At 38.5% G+C, this 15,955-nt stretch overlaps 1 protein-coding gene and 1 long non-coding RNA gene across 2 annotated transcripts; both read right to left on the minus strand.

The window, feature by feature from the left end:
- Window positions 1-12,440: 12,440 nt before the first annotated feature.
- On the minus strand, window positions 12,441-12,792 carry LOC122001423. The gene is made up of 3 exons (XR_006117360.1): window positions 12,742-12,792; window positions 12,591-12,628; window positions 12,441-12,492 (listed from the first exon to the last, which is right to left on the minus strand). It is a non-coding gene; the product is annotated as an uncharacterized LOC122001423 (long non-coding RNA).
- Window positions 12,793-13,489: 697 nt separating this feature from the next.
- On the minus strand, window positions 13,490-14,325 carry LOC121997032 (phosphoenolpyruvate carboxykinase (ATP) 1-like). The gene is made up of 3 exons (XM_042551243.1): window positions 14,123-14,325; window positions 13,726-13,904; window positions 13,490-13,647 (listed from the first exon to the last, which is right to left on the minus strand). Exons 1-3 carry the CDS (start codon window positions 14,323-14,325, stop codon window positions 13,490-13,492), a joined length of 540 nt encoding a protein of 179 aa, XP_042407177.1.
- Between the last annotated feature and the right edge of the window lie 1,630 nt (window positions 14,326-15,955).

The following is a 15,955-nucleotide window of genomic DNA, read 5'->3' on the forward strand; positions in this document are numbered from 1 at the left end:
CACAAGCCCGTGGACGTAGTTGGGGCAGTAGTCGTGCTCGTAATCGCAGTCGTGGTTGTGATAATGGTGGTGATCGAGGTCGTGGTTGTGCATGTCAGTGTGCCTCTACTACTCAGAGGATCGATCATCGTTTGGATGAGGCCCCTATCTCCCCATCTGAGTTGATGCCTGGAGCTCAGGTTGGTCCCAGTATTAGAGTCGGTGGTCAGACTGAGGGACAACCTCATCTTGTTACCGCTCATGTAGTCGTACCAGCCATTCCTACAGCATCCCTTATTATGGAAAAGGCATGTATTCCTTTGCTTGCTAGTTCAGCAATGGATCATTTTACGCTGTTCCATGGAGGCACTGATCCTTGGGTGGCACGTACATGGTTTGAGAATATTGAGGGCACTTTTGGGTACTTGTCTTGTTCAGACACAGAGAAGGTAGAGCTAGCCACTTATCATTTTCGAGGGAAAGAATCCACATGGTGGAAGATGCAAAAGACAGTCTTTGGGGATCATATTATCTCTTGGCAGTCTTTTCAAGAGGCATTCGAGAGACAGTATTTTCCTGCAGCATTTTGTATTGCTCGACGCCAGGAATTCATGAGTCTTAAGCAAGGTGATTGAAGCGTGCTAGACTATAGTGCAGAATTTAGCAAACTTGCTGAGTTTTGCCCACATATGGTAGCTCACGACTCCAATTGTATGTTTCACTTTACACAGAGGTTGGCAGCATATATTCGGATCAGGATGTCTAGATTTCCTATTACTACTTATTGGGAGGCACTTGATCGAGCCATATTTATTGAGATGACTTAGCAGCAAGTCTCCCAAGAGAGAGAAGCCAGCTGACAGACCTCGCAGAGCTCACACTCTAGACAGCAGAGTCGAGGTCGTCAATGTCGTGGCCAGGATACGACTAGAGAGTCTTCACGGTAACAAAAGGTGGCCAAAGTATCACAAGAATCTAGTCGCCCAGTTCCATCACAGCAGGGTCAGATATATGTGAAGTGTTTTCAATGTGGTGCACCAAATCACCTAGCATCAGAATGCCCACTAGATAAGAGTATATGCTTCTACTGTAAACTTCCAGGACATATGTAGAAAGATTGCACTTTGAAGGCACAATATCAAGTAGGGGGATCACAGTCTTAGCAGGCTCGACCTACCCCACGACCTCCACAGTCTCAGCAGTAGAAAGGCCCACAGAGATTTCAGCAGCCTCAGCAACGAAATCCTCCACCTGCACAGTATGCTCAACAGCCGCAACTTTACCATTTGTAGTCCCACGTGGAGAGTGAGTATCATTCTGTACCTCCATTTCAGCAGTATTTGCCAGCTCTATCTCAGTAGTATTTGCCAGCTCCATCTCAGTAGTATTTGGTAGCTCCACCCCATCAGTACTTGCTACCTCCACCCCAGCAGTACCTGCTACCTCCACCCCAGCAGTACTTATTGTTAGAATGTATACTAAAAGTCTAGCTTTTTGTATAAACATTTATTCTGAAATAAGAATCACATTGGTCAAATGTCTACATTTATATGCTAAATGTAGTTGTTCATTTAATTTATATTGAAGATAACATGGTGTGTGGTATCACACAGAAGATCATGTTATCAGTTCCTTATAAATTATAAATAGTTGCTTACAACCAAGATGGAATGGGACAAACCATTGGAATGGTTGTAGTGTAATTTGGTATTAGTTTATTTTGACTATAAAATTACACTAGTACACTCTGAGTGTATTGAGCAGGATCATTTGAGGTTATTTTTTTTATACTAACTGTAAAAAAGAACAGAACCTCTGTTATTATGGAAGTGTGTACTCTTAATCATGATATAATAACAAGCACGTATACTTAATATTTATTTCTTTAATTTATCAAAGGGTGAGATTTAGTTCGTTAAATCAAAAGGTCCGATAAGTTGAGAAATGATATTATTTATATGGTATGTTGTTAATTATAGAATAAAACTGTATCCTAGTGATCTAGGTTGATGATGTCCCCTTGAGGAGCTCATAAGGATTGTCATGTAAACCCTGCAGGTGGACTTAGTCCGACATGACAATAAGATTGAGTTGTACTACTCTTAGAGCTATATATTAATTAAGTGAGTTGTCAGTGACTCATTTAATTAATGGACATTCGATATCTTAAACACAGAGAGATTAGCACACTCATGATAAGAAGGAGCCCATATTGTAATATGGGATTGGTACAATAATAACTCTTTAGTGGTATGAGTTATTAATGATGAACTTGAGTTGAGTGTTCGGGGTGAACATGGGAAGCTCAACCTCATCGGGAGACCAAAACCAATTCCTCCTCTCGGTTCCTGTTGTAGCCTCTTATTTATAAAGCCTTATATCTACCCAAAGCCCAGCTTCTTAACCAAACTTAAGGGTCGACCACATCCTTGCTTGGAGCCCAAGCAAGGGGCCGGCCAAGCCAAGCTTGGAGCCCAAGCTAGGGCTGGCCAAGCCTTGCTTGGCACCCAAGCAAGGGGTCGACCATCCACACATAGAAAAAGGAAGTTTTATTTTTTGTAAAAGCTTTCCTTTTATAGAGATCCATTAAAAGGATTTAAAAGGATGATTTTAATTATAAAACTTTTCTTTTTTAGATCGATCACAAAAGAAAATAAAAGGGTGTTTTTATTTTGTTAAAAACTTTCCTTTTATGATGCTTTCCACATGGTTTTAAAAGAAAGTTTTAAATTTTAAAATCTTTCCTTTTATAGCTTTCTACAAAGGATTAAAAGAGAGATTTGAAATCTTTCCTTATTTGTAGTTATCTATAATGTTTAAAAGAAAGATTTTAATTTTAAACTTTCCTTTTTTTGTAACCATGATATAAAAGGAGTTTTATTTTAAATCTTTTCTTTTATAGACATCCACAAAAGGATTTAAAAGCGAAGATTTTAATTTTATAAAACATGCCTTTTATAGCTAACCACAAAAGGGATTTTAAAAGATAGATTTTAATTTTTTGTTTAAAATCTTTCCTTGTTTGATGCACAAGTGGTGGCCGGCCATGTAAAGGAATAAAAGGAAGTTTTAATTTTTTGTTTTAAAACTTTCCTTTTTTGGATTCACCAAGGATTATAAAAGAGAGGGAGAGAGTGCCTCATTGAGAACAACCTAAGCCTTGCATCCTCTCTATTGTGGCCGAAACTCCTCTCTTCTATTCCCTTGGTGGTCGGCCCTCTTCCTTCTCTCTTCTCCTTTTGTTTTCTTTCTTGGAGGTCAGCGGCATCAAGCTTGGTTTTCTCTTGGTGGCTGGTTGCTTGAAGGAGAAGAAGAAGAGAAGGAAGCTCTCTTGTCTAGCATCGCTTGGAAGTTAGTTGGTGGCCGAAACATAGAAGCAAAGGAAGAAGCTTGGGTGGATTTCATCTTGGTAGATCATCGCCCACACGGTGTCCAAGAGGAGGTGAGGAATACAACAGAAGATCAAGAGGTCTATAAGATACTAAGTAAGTTATAACTAGTTATTTGTTTCCGTATCATAACTAGTTCATTTTCTTTGTATAGATCTTGAAAACCCAAACACAAGAGGCTATCGGTTTTAGGTTATCGTTTTGTTATCGATTTTATTTTTTGATTTAATATTTCGATATTGTGCTTCTATTGAGGTCTATGTAGTTAAACCTAGTTTACTGTAAGAAGTTAAATATCTGATTTCTTAGAAAGGCTTTGTCTAGGAAGTGGTGGATGATCCCATACCCATGAAGGTCTAGTGTTTCGCTTTGTTTAACCTGGATGCCGATCTTTGTAATAGATATTTAATTAACTTCTGTAATATGGTTTAACTTAGGAAGATCACATCGGTCAAACTTGGAGTAAAAATGTTAAGTATCATTTTCAATCCAAGTTTAACTTCTGAAGGACAATTTGGATTAATAATGTTAAGCATCGTTTGCAATCCAAATTTAAGTTCAGTAGAGCACATGGGTAGCTAGGATAGTTCTATGCTTGTATAAATTTTTGTACAGGGTAACTAGAACGGTATTCCGAGTAGCAACCAACACTTATTGCCCCCACCCAGTAGTATCAGCCACCATTATCTTATCAGCCTTTGACCTAGTCATAACAGCCTTCGCATGATCAGAATCAGCCCTCTTCTTCTATCCAGAGGGGTCAACCATCAGGTCTTGAGTCGGGACATGTATATGCATTGACTCGTGAGGAGGCTCAGCGAGCTAGAGGATCTGTCATCTGAGGTATTATTTCAGTTTATAGTATTCCTGCGAATATATTGATAGATACTGGTAGCTCATATTCTTTTATTTCTCTTGAGTTTGTATGAAAGATTGGGAGGATCCTAACTCTTTGACCTTATGGATTATCAGTATTGAGACCACCAAGTGGAGTATTGATGTCAAATCAGGAGGTCAAGAGTTGTCCTTTAAATTTCGATAGCCATATCCTTACAGTGGATCTCCAAGTGCTAGAGATGACTGAATTCGATATTATTTTGGGTATGGATTGGCTGTCAGAGCATCATGCCACTTTTGATTGTCGAGCCAAAGTGGTAACTTTCCAATCCTTGGATCAATCATCATGGGAATTTATCAGGATCAATGATCGAGGGGTATCTATTATCTCAGCTCTCCAAGCTCAACAGTTGTTGGCTCGGGGATGCAAGGGGTATCTCTTATCTTTAGTGAGTTCTAATGTGGATAGTTCTGTCCAGCTTTCTGATGTCCACATAATATTTGAATATCCCGAAGTCTTTCCCGAAGAACTTCCTGGCTTGCCACCACAACGACAGGTAGAGTTTGCCATTGAGTTGTTTCCTGGCACAGCTTCAATATCGAAAGCTCCATATCGGATGACACTAAGAGAACTGGAGGAATTAAAGATTCAGCTTCAAGAGTTGCTAGACAAGGGTTTTATCCATCCTAGTGTTTCTCCTTGGGGTGCTCAGGTGCTCTTTGTTAAGAAAAAGGATGGATCCTTAAGGCTCTGCATTGATTATAGGCAGTTAAACTCAGTAACTATCAAGAACAAGTATCCTTTACCTAGAATAGATGATTTGTTTGATCAGCTTAAAGGTACCTGTGTGTACTCAAGAATTGATTTAAGATCAGGCTATCACCAGTTACGAGTTAGAGATACAAATATTCAGAAGACTACCTTCCGTACTCGGTATGGACATTATGAGTTTTTGGTAATGTCGTTTGGGCATACCAATGCTCCTGCAGCATTTATGGATTTAATGAACCAGGTATTCTTAGAATATTTAGACTGGTTTGTTATTGTCTTTATTGATGACAATTTGGTATATTCGCTATCAGAAGAGGAGCACTAACAACATCTCAGAATAGTTCTAGAAACTTTACGGAAGGAATGCTTATATGCGAAGTTCAGTATATGTGCTTTTTGTCTTACTTCCGTGGGATTTCTAGGGCATGTAATCTCTAGAAAAGGGATTTCAGTAGACCCCTAGAAGATTGAAGCAGTTGACCGATGGGAACAACTAAAGTCAGTGCAGGAGATTCGTAGATTTCTAAGATTAGCTGAGTACTATCAGAGATATGTGGAAGGATTTTCTAGTATTGCTGCACCTTTGACTCGGTTGACTAGAAAAGGAGTCCAAGTTTACTTGGTCTAAGGCTTATGAAGCAAGCTTCTAAGAGCTCAAACAGAGATTGTTGAGTGCCCCAGTGTTAGTTATTCCCTCTAGAGATGATGGATTCATTCTTTACACGGATGCATCTATTCAAGGATTAGGGGCTGTTTTGATGCAGTATGATAGAGTAGTAGTTTATGCTTATCGTCAGCTGAAAGATCATGAGAAGAATTATCCCGTACATGATTTAAAATTAGCATCCATCATTTTTGCCCTTAAAATTAGGAGACATTATCTCTACGGTATTACCTTTGAGATATTCACCGATCACAAGAGTCTGAAATATCTTTTCACGTAGAAAGAGTTAAATCTTTGACAGAGAAGGTGGATGGAGTTTCTGAAAGACTATGACTGCACTATCAACTACCACCCTGGAAAAGCTAATGTAGTAGCAGATGCATTGAGCAGGAAGTCTAGAGGAGTATTGACAACTCACAGGGCGGCAGTTACGGATCTAGTCAGACAGTTTTCAGAGTTAGATTTAACTGAAGTAGGGCAAACATAGCGTGGTATACTGGTCTCCTTGATCGCACAGTCCCCATTGGTGGAGCGGATTAAGGAAAGTCAAATGGAAGACCAGTATCTCAGATCTATAGCTAGTGAGTTCAAGTTAGGGCCCAAGCTAGAATTCGCACGTGATATGGATGGATCTCTTCGATTCTGAAGCAGATTATGTGTTCCGGAGGTACATCCTGTTAAGGAGGATCTCCTTTAAGAGGCCCACCGATCGAGATTTACAGAAATGAGATTGCAAATTTTGTAGCTCGGTGTCTAGTTTGCCAGCAAATTAAGGCAGAACACTATAGACCAGTCAGGTTACTTTAGAAGATTGCAGTGCCAGAATGGAAATGGGAGCATGTCACTATGGATTTTGTCACGGGGTTGCTAAGGACCCAGAGGAGACATGATTCAATCTGGGTGATCGTCGATCGGTTAACTAAATCAGCACATTTCTTACCGATTCGTAAGATAGAATCTCTAGATCGTCTAATAGAGTTATATTGCAGAGAGATTACTTAACTCCATGGTATTCCCCTCAGTATTATTTCTAATAGAGATCCACGCTTTAGTTCGTGATTTTGGCAAAGTTTACAAAATTCATTGGGTACCAAGTTGCGCTTTAGCACCGCTTTCATCCTCAGACTGATGGACAGTCAGACCGTACTATCCATACTCTAGAGGATCTATTGCGTGCTTGTGTGCTAGATTTTGGGGGTATTTGGGAGGACCATCTACATTTGGTAGAGTTTGCTTATAATAATAGTTACCACTCTGCTATTCAAATGGCACCGTTTGAGACACTCTATGGCAGAGCATGTAGATCTCCTATCTTATGGGATGAGGTTGGCGAACGTTAACTCTTAGGCCCTCAGAGTGTTCAGCGGGATGCTGAGCTAGTATGAACCATTAGACAGAGACTGTTGACGGCTCAGAGCCGCCAAAAGAGTTACGCAGATAGAAGATGAAGAATGTTAGAATTCACAGTAGGTGATCATGTATTTCTTCGTGTTTCACCCATAAAAGGAGTCAAGAGATTTGGGTTAAAAGGGAAGTTTGCCCCCAGATTTATCGGACCTTTCCAGATTCTTGAGCGGATTGGTGTTGTTGCATATCGACTTGCGTTACCCCCAGCTTTAGCAGGAGTACATAATGTATTTCATGTTTCTATGCTGCGGAAGTATGTTTCGGATCTGACACATGTCAAGAAGGATCTTATAGTTCCGCTACAGTCTGATGCGACATACGAAGAATTCCCTGTTCGTATTCTAGATCGCAAGGAGCATCGGTTGCGGAACAAATGCATCCACCTCGTAAAGGTTGGGTGGCAACACCACTCCATCAAGAAGCAACTTGGGAGAATGAGGATGATATACGCGCCAAATATCCTCATTTATTTACCTCAGGTATCAATGCACCTGAATTACTCAAATTTGAGGACCAAATTTCTTTTAGTGGGGTAGAATGTTAAGAATAAAAAAACCGAGCAAATGGGTCTCACTGCCACCCACATACCCATCCACGTGCACCCCTTTCCTTTTCTTTTTCCCCTTTCTTCTTCTCCCCCTTTCTTCCTTTTTCTTCTCCTCTTCTTTCTCTTCTCTAGCGGCGACGAACAACAGGGCTCTCCCTGTTTTTCTTCTCCAAGCTTACAACCCCCTTCTCTTCTTCTTTTCTTTTCTCCAATGACAACAAGCTTCTCCTTCCTTGCTGTCCTGCTTCTCGGTAGCATCGTCGAAGCTCCTTGGAGTGTGCCGGAGCTCGCCAGACCACTAGGAAAGAGGGGAAAACAAAGCCGTAGTTGCTGCCCTCTTTTCTAGCCAAGCACAGCAGCCATCGAAGCTAGCTGTGGCCTTCGCCGGAGCTCGCTGAGACAACCGGTGAAAAAGGGAAAAAGTTTTTCCTTGCCCCTTCACTATCCTAGCAGCCTTCATTATTTTTCAACCATCCCTAACTACCATAGATACCTGTCTTCTTCTCCAACAGCAACCCTAGCTACTGTCCTTTTCTTGGCAGCACCGTCGGAGTTCGCCGAAGCTCGACGGAGCTAGCTGAGACGGCCAGCGACAAAGGGAGAACAACCCTAGTTGTTGCCCTCTTTTTTTCCAACAGCCACAGAAAAATCCTTAGAAGGTATACTTTATGCTTTAGGTTAATTCATATGTAGTTAGGAGGGTTATCTAGATTAGAACAGAGATTTCATTTAGGAATGTGAAGTGGTATTCGATAGCGAGATCAAAAATAATGATCTAGTGGCTTCGAATCGTAGATCATGTTCAAATTTATATCATAATTTTATTATCATTTTGATTATTGGAGTTATTATATTTTGTAGATACGAGTTTGAGTGGAGCACGGTGACCTACCGACACTCGAAGATTTTGCTGTAAATAAAGTGGGTACATCTCTCTCTGACTCTTATATATTCATCTTTGTGCATGAATAAAGTAATAATGAAATTATATATATTTGTATAATTATTTTTAAAAGGGAATTAAAAATGATATTTAAAATAGTGAAATGGGTAAATAATTAAATCATTAGGGGATAAATAGTAGATATTATTTCTGGTTCACATGTAGGTTTATACTGTGATTTATATGGGAAGGGTGGTTTTTAAAATTAAAGAAATATTTTGAATTACTTTTCTGTTGATACCTGCATTTTTTTCTTACTTGACCTTCTATACTCCATGCTTTTGATATTCCATCTGTTGATGCTTGTAGCTTTTTATATGTGAACCCTAGGATGATAAATTAAAAGACTTGATACGAAAATGTTAACTTAATTGACCATTTGATATGAAAAGAGAATAATTATGATAAATGGATAAAATGGAATCCTTAATGTGAAATAAGAAAGATGGTAAATGAAGAATATTAAAAAGTGAAGACCATGAGTCTAGCTTTATACCAGAGCTTTATACTAGAGTACTGGACCGCCCACATGTTATTGTGGTAGCGCAGCGGCCCGCGATCCAGAGTACTTGACCATACACTCGAGGTGTGGTGGTGTGATGTAGCCCTCGGTGAGTGTTTATTATGTTTTCCACCGATGAGGGTTGACAGCCCGTACGTCAAATGACGTATGCGACAGTTTTATACTCTGAGGACACTACAACAAAAACTGCAAACGACAACGGATATTATCCGTTGTCGTAGGGTCAAAAAACCGTTGTAACTAAGGGCGTTGTAGAATGTATTGCCCTACGACAACGATTTTTAAACCGTTGTCTTTATAGACATTTGACAACAGTTTTTATCCGTTGTTTATATGCTCAAAATTTGGCTACAAAGGATACGACAATGTTTTAAAACCGTTGTGGTAGATAATTTCAACAATAGAAATAAACCATTGTGGTAGACTTTTTTTACAATAGATATAAACTGTTGTGGTAGATAATATTTGACTCGTTTTTGTTTTTTTACAACAGTTTTAATATATTTTACAACGGATAAAACCGTTGTCTTTTATCACTTTTTACAAAAAAAATTTGTTGTGATTTACCTAGTTTTTACAACATTTTTAACTGTTGTCTTTAATGTTCATTAATACCAAACAACTAATCTTATTTTAATATAAGCAAACCACCAATACAAAACTAAATATTTACTACATTAAATCCAAAATAAACATCTATATATAATTCATCTTGTAGCCACATATATTACAAAAATATACAAAATGAGTTGTTACTCATCAAAATACACATGTTTTCCATTACTGTTCTCCATATACATTAAATCACATGTTTTCCATTTGCTGTTCTCCATATGACTTTTAATTTATAAATTAGCAAGACAAGCTACATCCTAACAAAGCTCACTCCTTGCATCAAAAATCTCAAGCCTCACGAATTGGCCGAGTTACGTACCTGCAAGAGGAAAATTAAACAAAACTTATCAATCCCATATTTAGATTTATTCATATAAATCTACATAAAATACAAGCAATATAACCAACTTATAGTCTAAGAAATAAAACTTATGCAATACAAACTTATGCAGTACAAGAAATTTTAGGATTTCACATAGCTCTAATATAAAGCAATTCCATGACGACACTCAATTCCAGAATTCCAGAATTCTGATTTAGATTTATTCATATAAATCTACATAAAATACAAGCAATATAACCAACTTATAGTCTTAGAATTTAACTTATGCAATACAAGCAATTCCAAGATAAAAGAAACAAATCAGCTATTCAAATGTCGATTTAGGATGCAGACTTGCTGAGTTATAGGCAGGATTGACAAAATGACAAGAACTTGTCTAGACAAATGTTGAAAACAGACAAGGAATTTGATATATGCTTTGTTCCTGGAAAAATGTCCATAGTGACACTAGGAGTGAACAATCACTAATCCTATTGAACACATGTACAATTTGTAAAAATAGTCATGTCAGAGATTGCGATCATACTCATGTTGAACACTATATCAAGTCTAAGTAACATAGACATGGAACAGTTGCAACACTGGCACCATATTCAACTACACAAGCATTATCATACTAGAGATTTGAATGAACATTAGTTATCAAATTTCGTAAACAGTAAGCAGTAGAGTACTAGCCTTGTATGTTAAACTTGTTGAATGTACAATATCTCATAAGAAAGTTTACCTTTAATGCTATCACAATAATCATATCAGAGAGAATACACAAATCAATGAACTGATCCATAGTGAGTCTTAGCTCTTCAAGAACCTGAAAAAAAAGGATGAGGATAAATACAGTAATTCAATTAGCAATAAGCAGAATAAATATACCTTTGAAACTTCAAATTCCATCACAAAGATTTTTTTTGGAACTAGGATCCATTAAATGACGGAGAAACCTCAGTGCCCCAAAAGTTAAAGTATCCATGTCTTCTGAGGCAACCGCAAACACCTAGAGATTGATAACAAACAAATACGTTTAGGATATTAAAGTTAAAAAATAAAACAGATTGTGTTACATTGCATCATTTTACCTTGTCACTTTTACAAAGAGCTGCGCATTGCATGCTAACTTCATGTTGATTACATCATAATCAATAAGATCCTCATTTTACCTTATCACTTTTGAAAGTTCAAAATATATTTAAAGAAACTCTATGTTACATATGAAGAAAACAGACAATCAGCATGATGACTTCATGCTGATTGCATCATATTCAATAAGATCCTCATGGTAATTTCCAATAAAATAGCAATATCAAATATTACCTTGACAGTCCTTTTTCTGTACTTTTCAATTCCCTCCAGATCACCAGTTTGCAAACAGCAGATGTAAGCAACTAAGACAGCAAAAGAAATTCTAGCACACTAAAGTGTCCCAATAAAAGTACTTGTTATGCACAAGCAATGACCTCAATTGTTGTGTTAAGATCGTTAGTTGCATCTTCCCTCTTTGAATATCTAAAGAATAAAATAAGTTTAAAGATTATCATTATCTTGCAAAAAAAAAAGGAGGGGAACAATGATAAAACTGTAAAGACTAGCTTTTTGGCAAGTTCTTGTTTCTTCAGCTCTGGAGATTGACCGTCAAATACATATCTGGCATCAAAAAAATGATAATAAAATATTGTGGTTGAATGAGAAATAAAATGATATTTAGACATGCAAATGGACTTACATTGGCTCGATACATGCTTCTAATAATCTGATAGTTCGATTGAACATCCCTTGCAAATGACTTATTGGCCATACAAAATGTTAAGAGTTAGAAGAAGAAATAAAGAAGTCCAAGTCAAGCATAATTTTTTCTCAAACTTAGAGCACTTTAACATTTATCATCAACAACAAGATGGAATAGAAGTGTAAGATCACCTTGTAACTTCGCCAGTTTGGTTAGTAAGAGTGTTCATGTCAATTCTTCCGACAACGATCTTACAACTTTCACTAACCAAACAAGACCAATTTTCTTTGTCTACAAGTCGGTTGAGAAAGAAACGACTTTAAACTCATTGTTTTCACAAGCTCTGCTATAAATTGTGTTCATCATACAAGCTTTCTTCTAGAAGCGCAGGAGATGGATATGGCAAACAAACTAATTAAATTGTTCTAGCCCATGGCAATGACAAACTAAACCATTAGAAGTTTGTAGGATTATCAGTTGCTTCACTCAAACTAATTCTAACTCTCAGGCAACAGTATTCAACTATATTCCTCGATGATAAATATGGCTAACACAGTTCCCAAGAAAAAACATTCTCCAGATTCATACAAAGTCAACTCACATGAATAGAGTCTAATTGCAAATTACCATCATGGCATACACAAGGACTATAGAACATAAACCAAAAAAGAAAATTAGTTTACCTGAGCATCGTACATAACTAGAGTAGCAAATACAACAGACATGCCAAAGATGGAGTCAGAGAATCCCCTACACAGTTAAGTTAGTACACTTCAATTACAAGACCTTGAAGGGAATAACAATAACTACACACTGGGGAATTTCATCAAACAATTTTACATGCCTACCTCTCCAGCCCAAGCAAAGTAGCCACAGCAGTAACGGCCTAGAAAAATCCAAGCATAATTGATTAAAATTCCATAGTTCAACCTCACAAATTGTAAAATAAGGGGAAAATAGAGAAGCGACGATCTAAAAAAAAAAAGAAACGCTTCTGACAGAGGAATGAGTAGACGGCATGCCTCCCGACCGAACTGCCGCCCTGAAGTCATGTAGTGTGTGTATCGATTACATGGAAACTAGCTAGCATTGTAAATTGTGAAGTCCGGAGTACTGAAATCCTCTAGTTCTTCAGGCATAGGACGGATGCACCTGCGATCCTTCCAATTATTTCATGCAAAAGAGAGTTTTTCTTCTTCTAGTTTACATGTTTTCCCTTGACATTAAGGAGAGAAAGAGGAGCTAGTTAGCTCACTAACACTAATATATGCATATGTATGATCCAGCCTGCTACTAACACAACTATGATTCACTACTAGAGATCAACAGAACCAACGCAAAGATGACTTATCTGGATAACTGTCGAACTATAGAATTGAAGAGCATCTTTAGCATTCTTATTAGTAGTATTTTTCACTTACATGTTGTGCATGAACAGGGAATGATAGGCCCTTGCCGAGATAATTTGAACTTTGATTCGATGCTCGAGATCCCAATTGAGGAATTGGTCATTCACAAATACCTTGTATCATTCAGATGGCATATTAGGATCTATGAGGAATTACATCAAACACTTGATGTGCATCTGTACCTTATCCAAAGAGTTGAGGTAATCGACAACCCTCTCCCTGTTCACGAGGAAGGTGTGATCATCCATCTCTATGTTCGGTGAGCCTTTGCGTGAATAGTGCACATACATTTTGAGAAGGAACCATTAATGGAAGGATCATGAATTAGTTGTGTGGACTTACTTTCCCCACCAAAGCTCATTGGCAGTGGTTTCATCCTTGACGACACGCTTGTCCCTCGGCGAACGACCAGTCTTCGTGCCGGACAAGGTAGCCAAGGCTCCGGTCAATGTTATGAATGATCCATGTTCATGTTTTATGGCTTGCTCGTAGAGTTCTACAAGGAATTCATGATTCTTTCAATGAGAATGAAATGTGATGATTTGAGTGATGAAGAGGAGATGAGAGAAGATACCGGGCGGGGAGAGGCTGTAGAGGACATGGGTAAACTTCAGGGCGCTGTCGCTGACGCTGATGGTCGGCGTCAAGTAGTGGTGGTGCTCGGCGGCGACCTTGGTCGCTTCCGCCTTCCTAGCCGAATCGCCCCTCACCACCTTCGGCCCTGTCTCCCTCGTTAACGACTCCAATGAATCACTGCGCACAGCACGATTTCATTACAAGAAACGCGGGAGAAAGATTGGATTCCACCTTCTTGTTCTCAAGAATTGTTTGCTTTTAGGTTTAGAAAAATCGATCCGGCGGTGGCCCACCAGTATCCGGCAAGGAATCTGGATGTTTCCCCCTTTTTTATTATTGAGAAAGAGATGTTTGTTTGGAGATTAAATATTGACCTGATGGATTGGAGCTAGAGCTTCTGGCGCTCCTCCTCTAAGATGCTGGCGAAGGCAGCATTGCCCTGCTGCGCGCCGTCCTTGATGGGGGTGGTTGGCGCCGACCTCTTCTTCTGCAGGGAGTGCAGTTCGTCGATGGTCTTCGCCTTCACCGGCGGCGCGCTGTCGTCGTGGCAGATCCCGTTCTCCGGTTTCTCCCTCCTGTGCGTCTGGATCTTCGGCATCCCATTGGAGAACGCCGCCGCTCACCAGGAAACGAGAAGGAGCACAACGTCGTATCAAGAGAGGGAAAGATAAATGGCTTAGGTTTGGGAACGCGAAAACACGACGCCGAAAAGAAAACAGCGAGGGAAAGGAAAACAGCGAAGGGGGGAAATGACCAAATTCAATTACAATGGTTTTTTCAAAACTGTTGTCGTAGCTGCTAAAAACGCGGATAAAGACAACGGTTTATAAAACCATTGTAAAAAGTGTTGTCGTTTTAAAAAAAAAGTCGCTCAATGATAATAGTTTTACTAAAACTATTGTCTTTTATATTTAATGGGGAGTTCAAAGACAACGGTTTTGGCAAAAACCGTTGTCTTTGAGCAAATACGCAACGCTTTCTCTTAAAATTGTTGTCGTAGGGGTGTTGTCATTTGCAGTTTTTGTTGTAGTGGGATGCTTTTAGCCTATCCATATGGTATTACACTCTGATGATATTGGCTCCAGTGATTCACTTTTTAGTTGATTTATCAGATTTAGACTATGGATATACATGTCGTTATTACCATGATAACTTGTATATCGATTGATTAAATAATAATATTGAAGAATTGATTTTATTTTATGATGACAAATGATGATAAGGTGAAGATCCTAAACTCTAATATAAAAATTTTACCTGATTATAGATAATGAGAAGACGATTATACATATATATGTATAAATGTAGAACTTTAAGAATAACCTAAAATTGTAACAAAAGATTGTGAATTACTCTACTTCTTTGATTTCTTAAACAAGATTAAATTCATGCACATCTTTCTTGAGTATCCACTTAGCCATTTGGATAACTTTCTACATTCCTTGGCCTCTAGTTTTGCAAGCATAGGGATCCTTTTGATATTGTAGTTTATTTTGGACTTCCATAGAGTTGCTCAGATATCTCGACCTGCTGATTTTCTGGTTTATTTTACTTTTGTTTCGTTGTATTTACATTCTGCAATTGTATTACAGATGTCGTTATATATATATATATATACATATATTTGATACATTTCTTGGTTATTCTATTTTGATAGTTCCTAGGGTTTTGTTATATTATATGGTCACCGAGTGGGGTACCGGGAACTATACCCCCGGGGTGTGACATATTCCTTCTATTGAAACGACATTAGATACCACTTCACCAACTTTGGTTCCTCCTCCAATTAAACCTTGCACGAAGAGAACCCCTTGTAGGCGCTCCGCTAGCCTGGTGTTCAAAAGATCGGTATCTGAGCAAAGTCTTGAGTTAGCTTGGACAACGCCATCCCCCCAACCATCTTTTGCTTCATCATAATCACCTGAGCTTTCCCTTGTTCCTCCTCCAGAGCTGACTACTTCTACTAGCTCTCCATGTCTCTTTAAGGAATCCCATGGGTTACCATCTTACCAAGGACTACTAATACCTCCCCTCCATCTTATGGGATACTTAAGTTGAAAGGTTTCTTAGCTAAACCATGGCTACAAGCACAAAGACAAATGTGAAGTAGCACCATTGTCGAGTGTGCCGATGAGCACAACCGTAATGCTACTACTATAACTCATTAATTAAATTTTGTTAACTTATTACTACAAAATATAATTCTGTTGTTATTTTATCTAGTTCTA

The sequence above is a fragment of the Zingiber officinale genome, chromosome 1A, assembly GCF_018446385.1.
Source record: "Zingiber officinale cultivar Zhangliang chromosome 1A, Zo_v1.1, whole genome shotgun sequence".
In the NCBI taxonomy this organism is placed as follows: Eukaryota; Viridiplantae; Streptophyta; class Magnoliopsida; order Zingiberales; family Zingiberaceae; genus Zingiber; species Zingiber officinale.

Bases quoted from the DNA above. Each gene is read 5' to 3' on its own strand.
- LOC121997032 (XM_042551243.1), bottom strand. From the start codon at position 14,325: ATGCCGAAGATCCAGACGCACAGGAGGGAGAAACCGGAGAACGGGATC. The intron at 13,905-14,122 runs GCTCTAGCTCCA...TGCTGTGCGCAG, and splicing joins TTAGAGGAGGAGCGCCAGAA to TGATTCATTGGAGTCGTTAA. The intron at 13,648-13,725 runs GTATCTTCTCTC...AATTCCTTGTAG, and splicing joins CTACAGCCTCTCCCCGCCCG to AACTCTACGAGCAAGCCATA.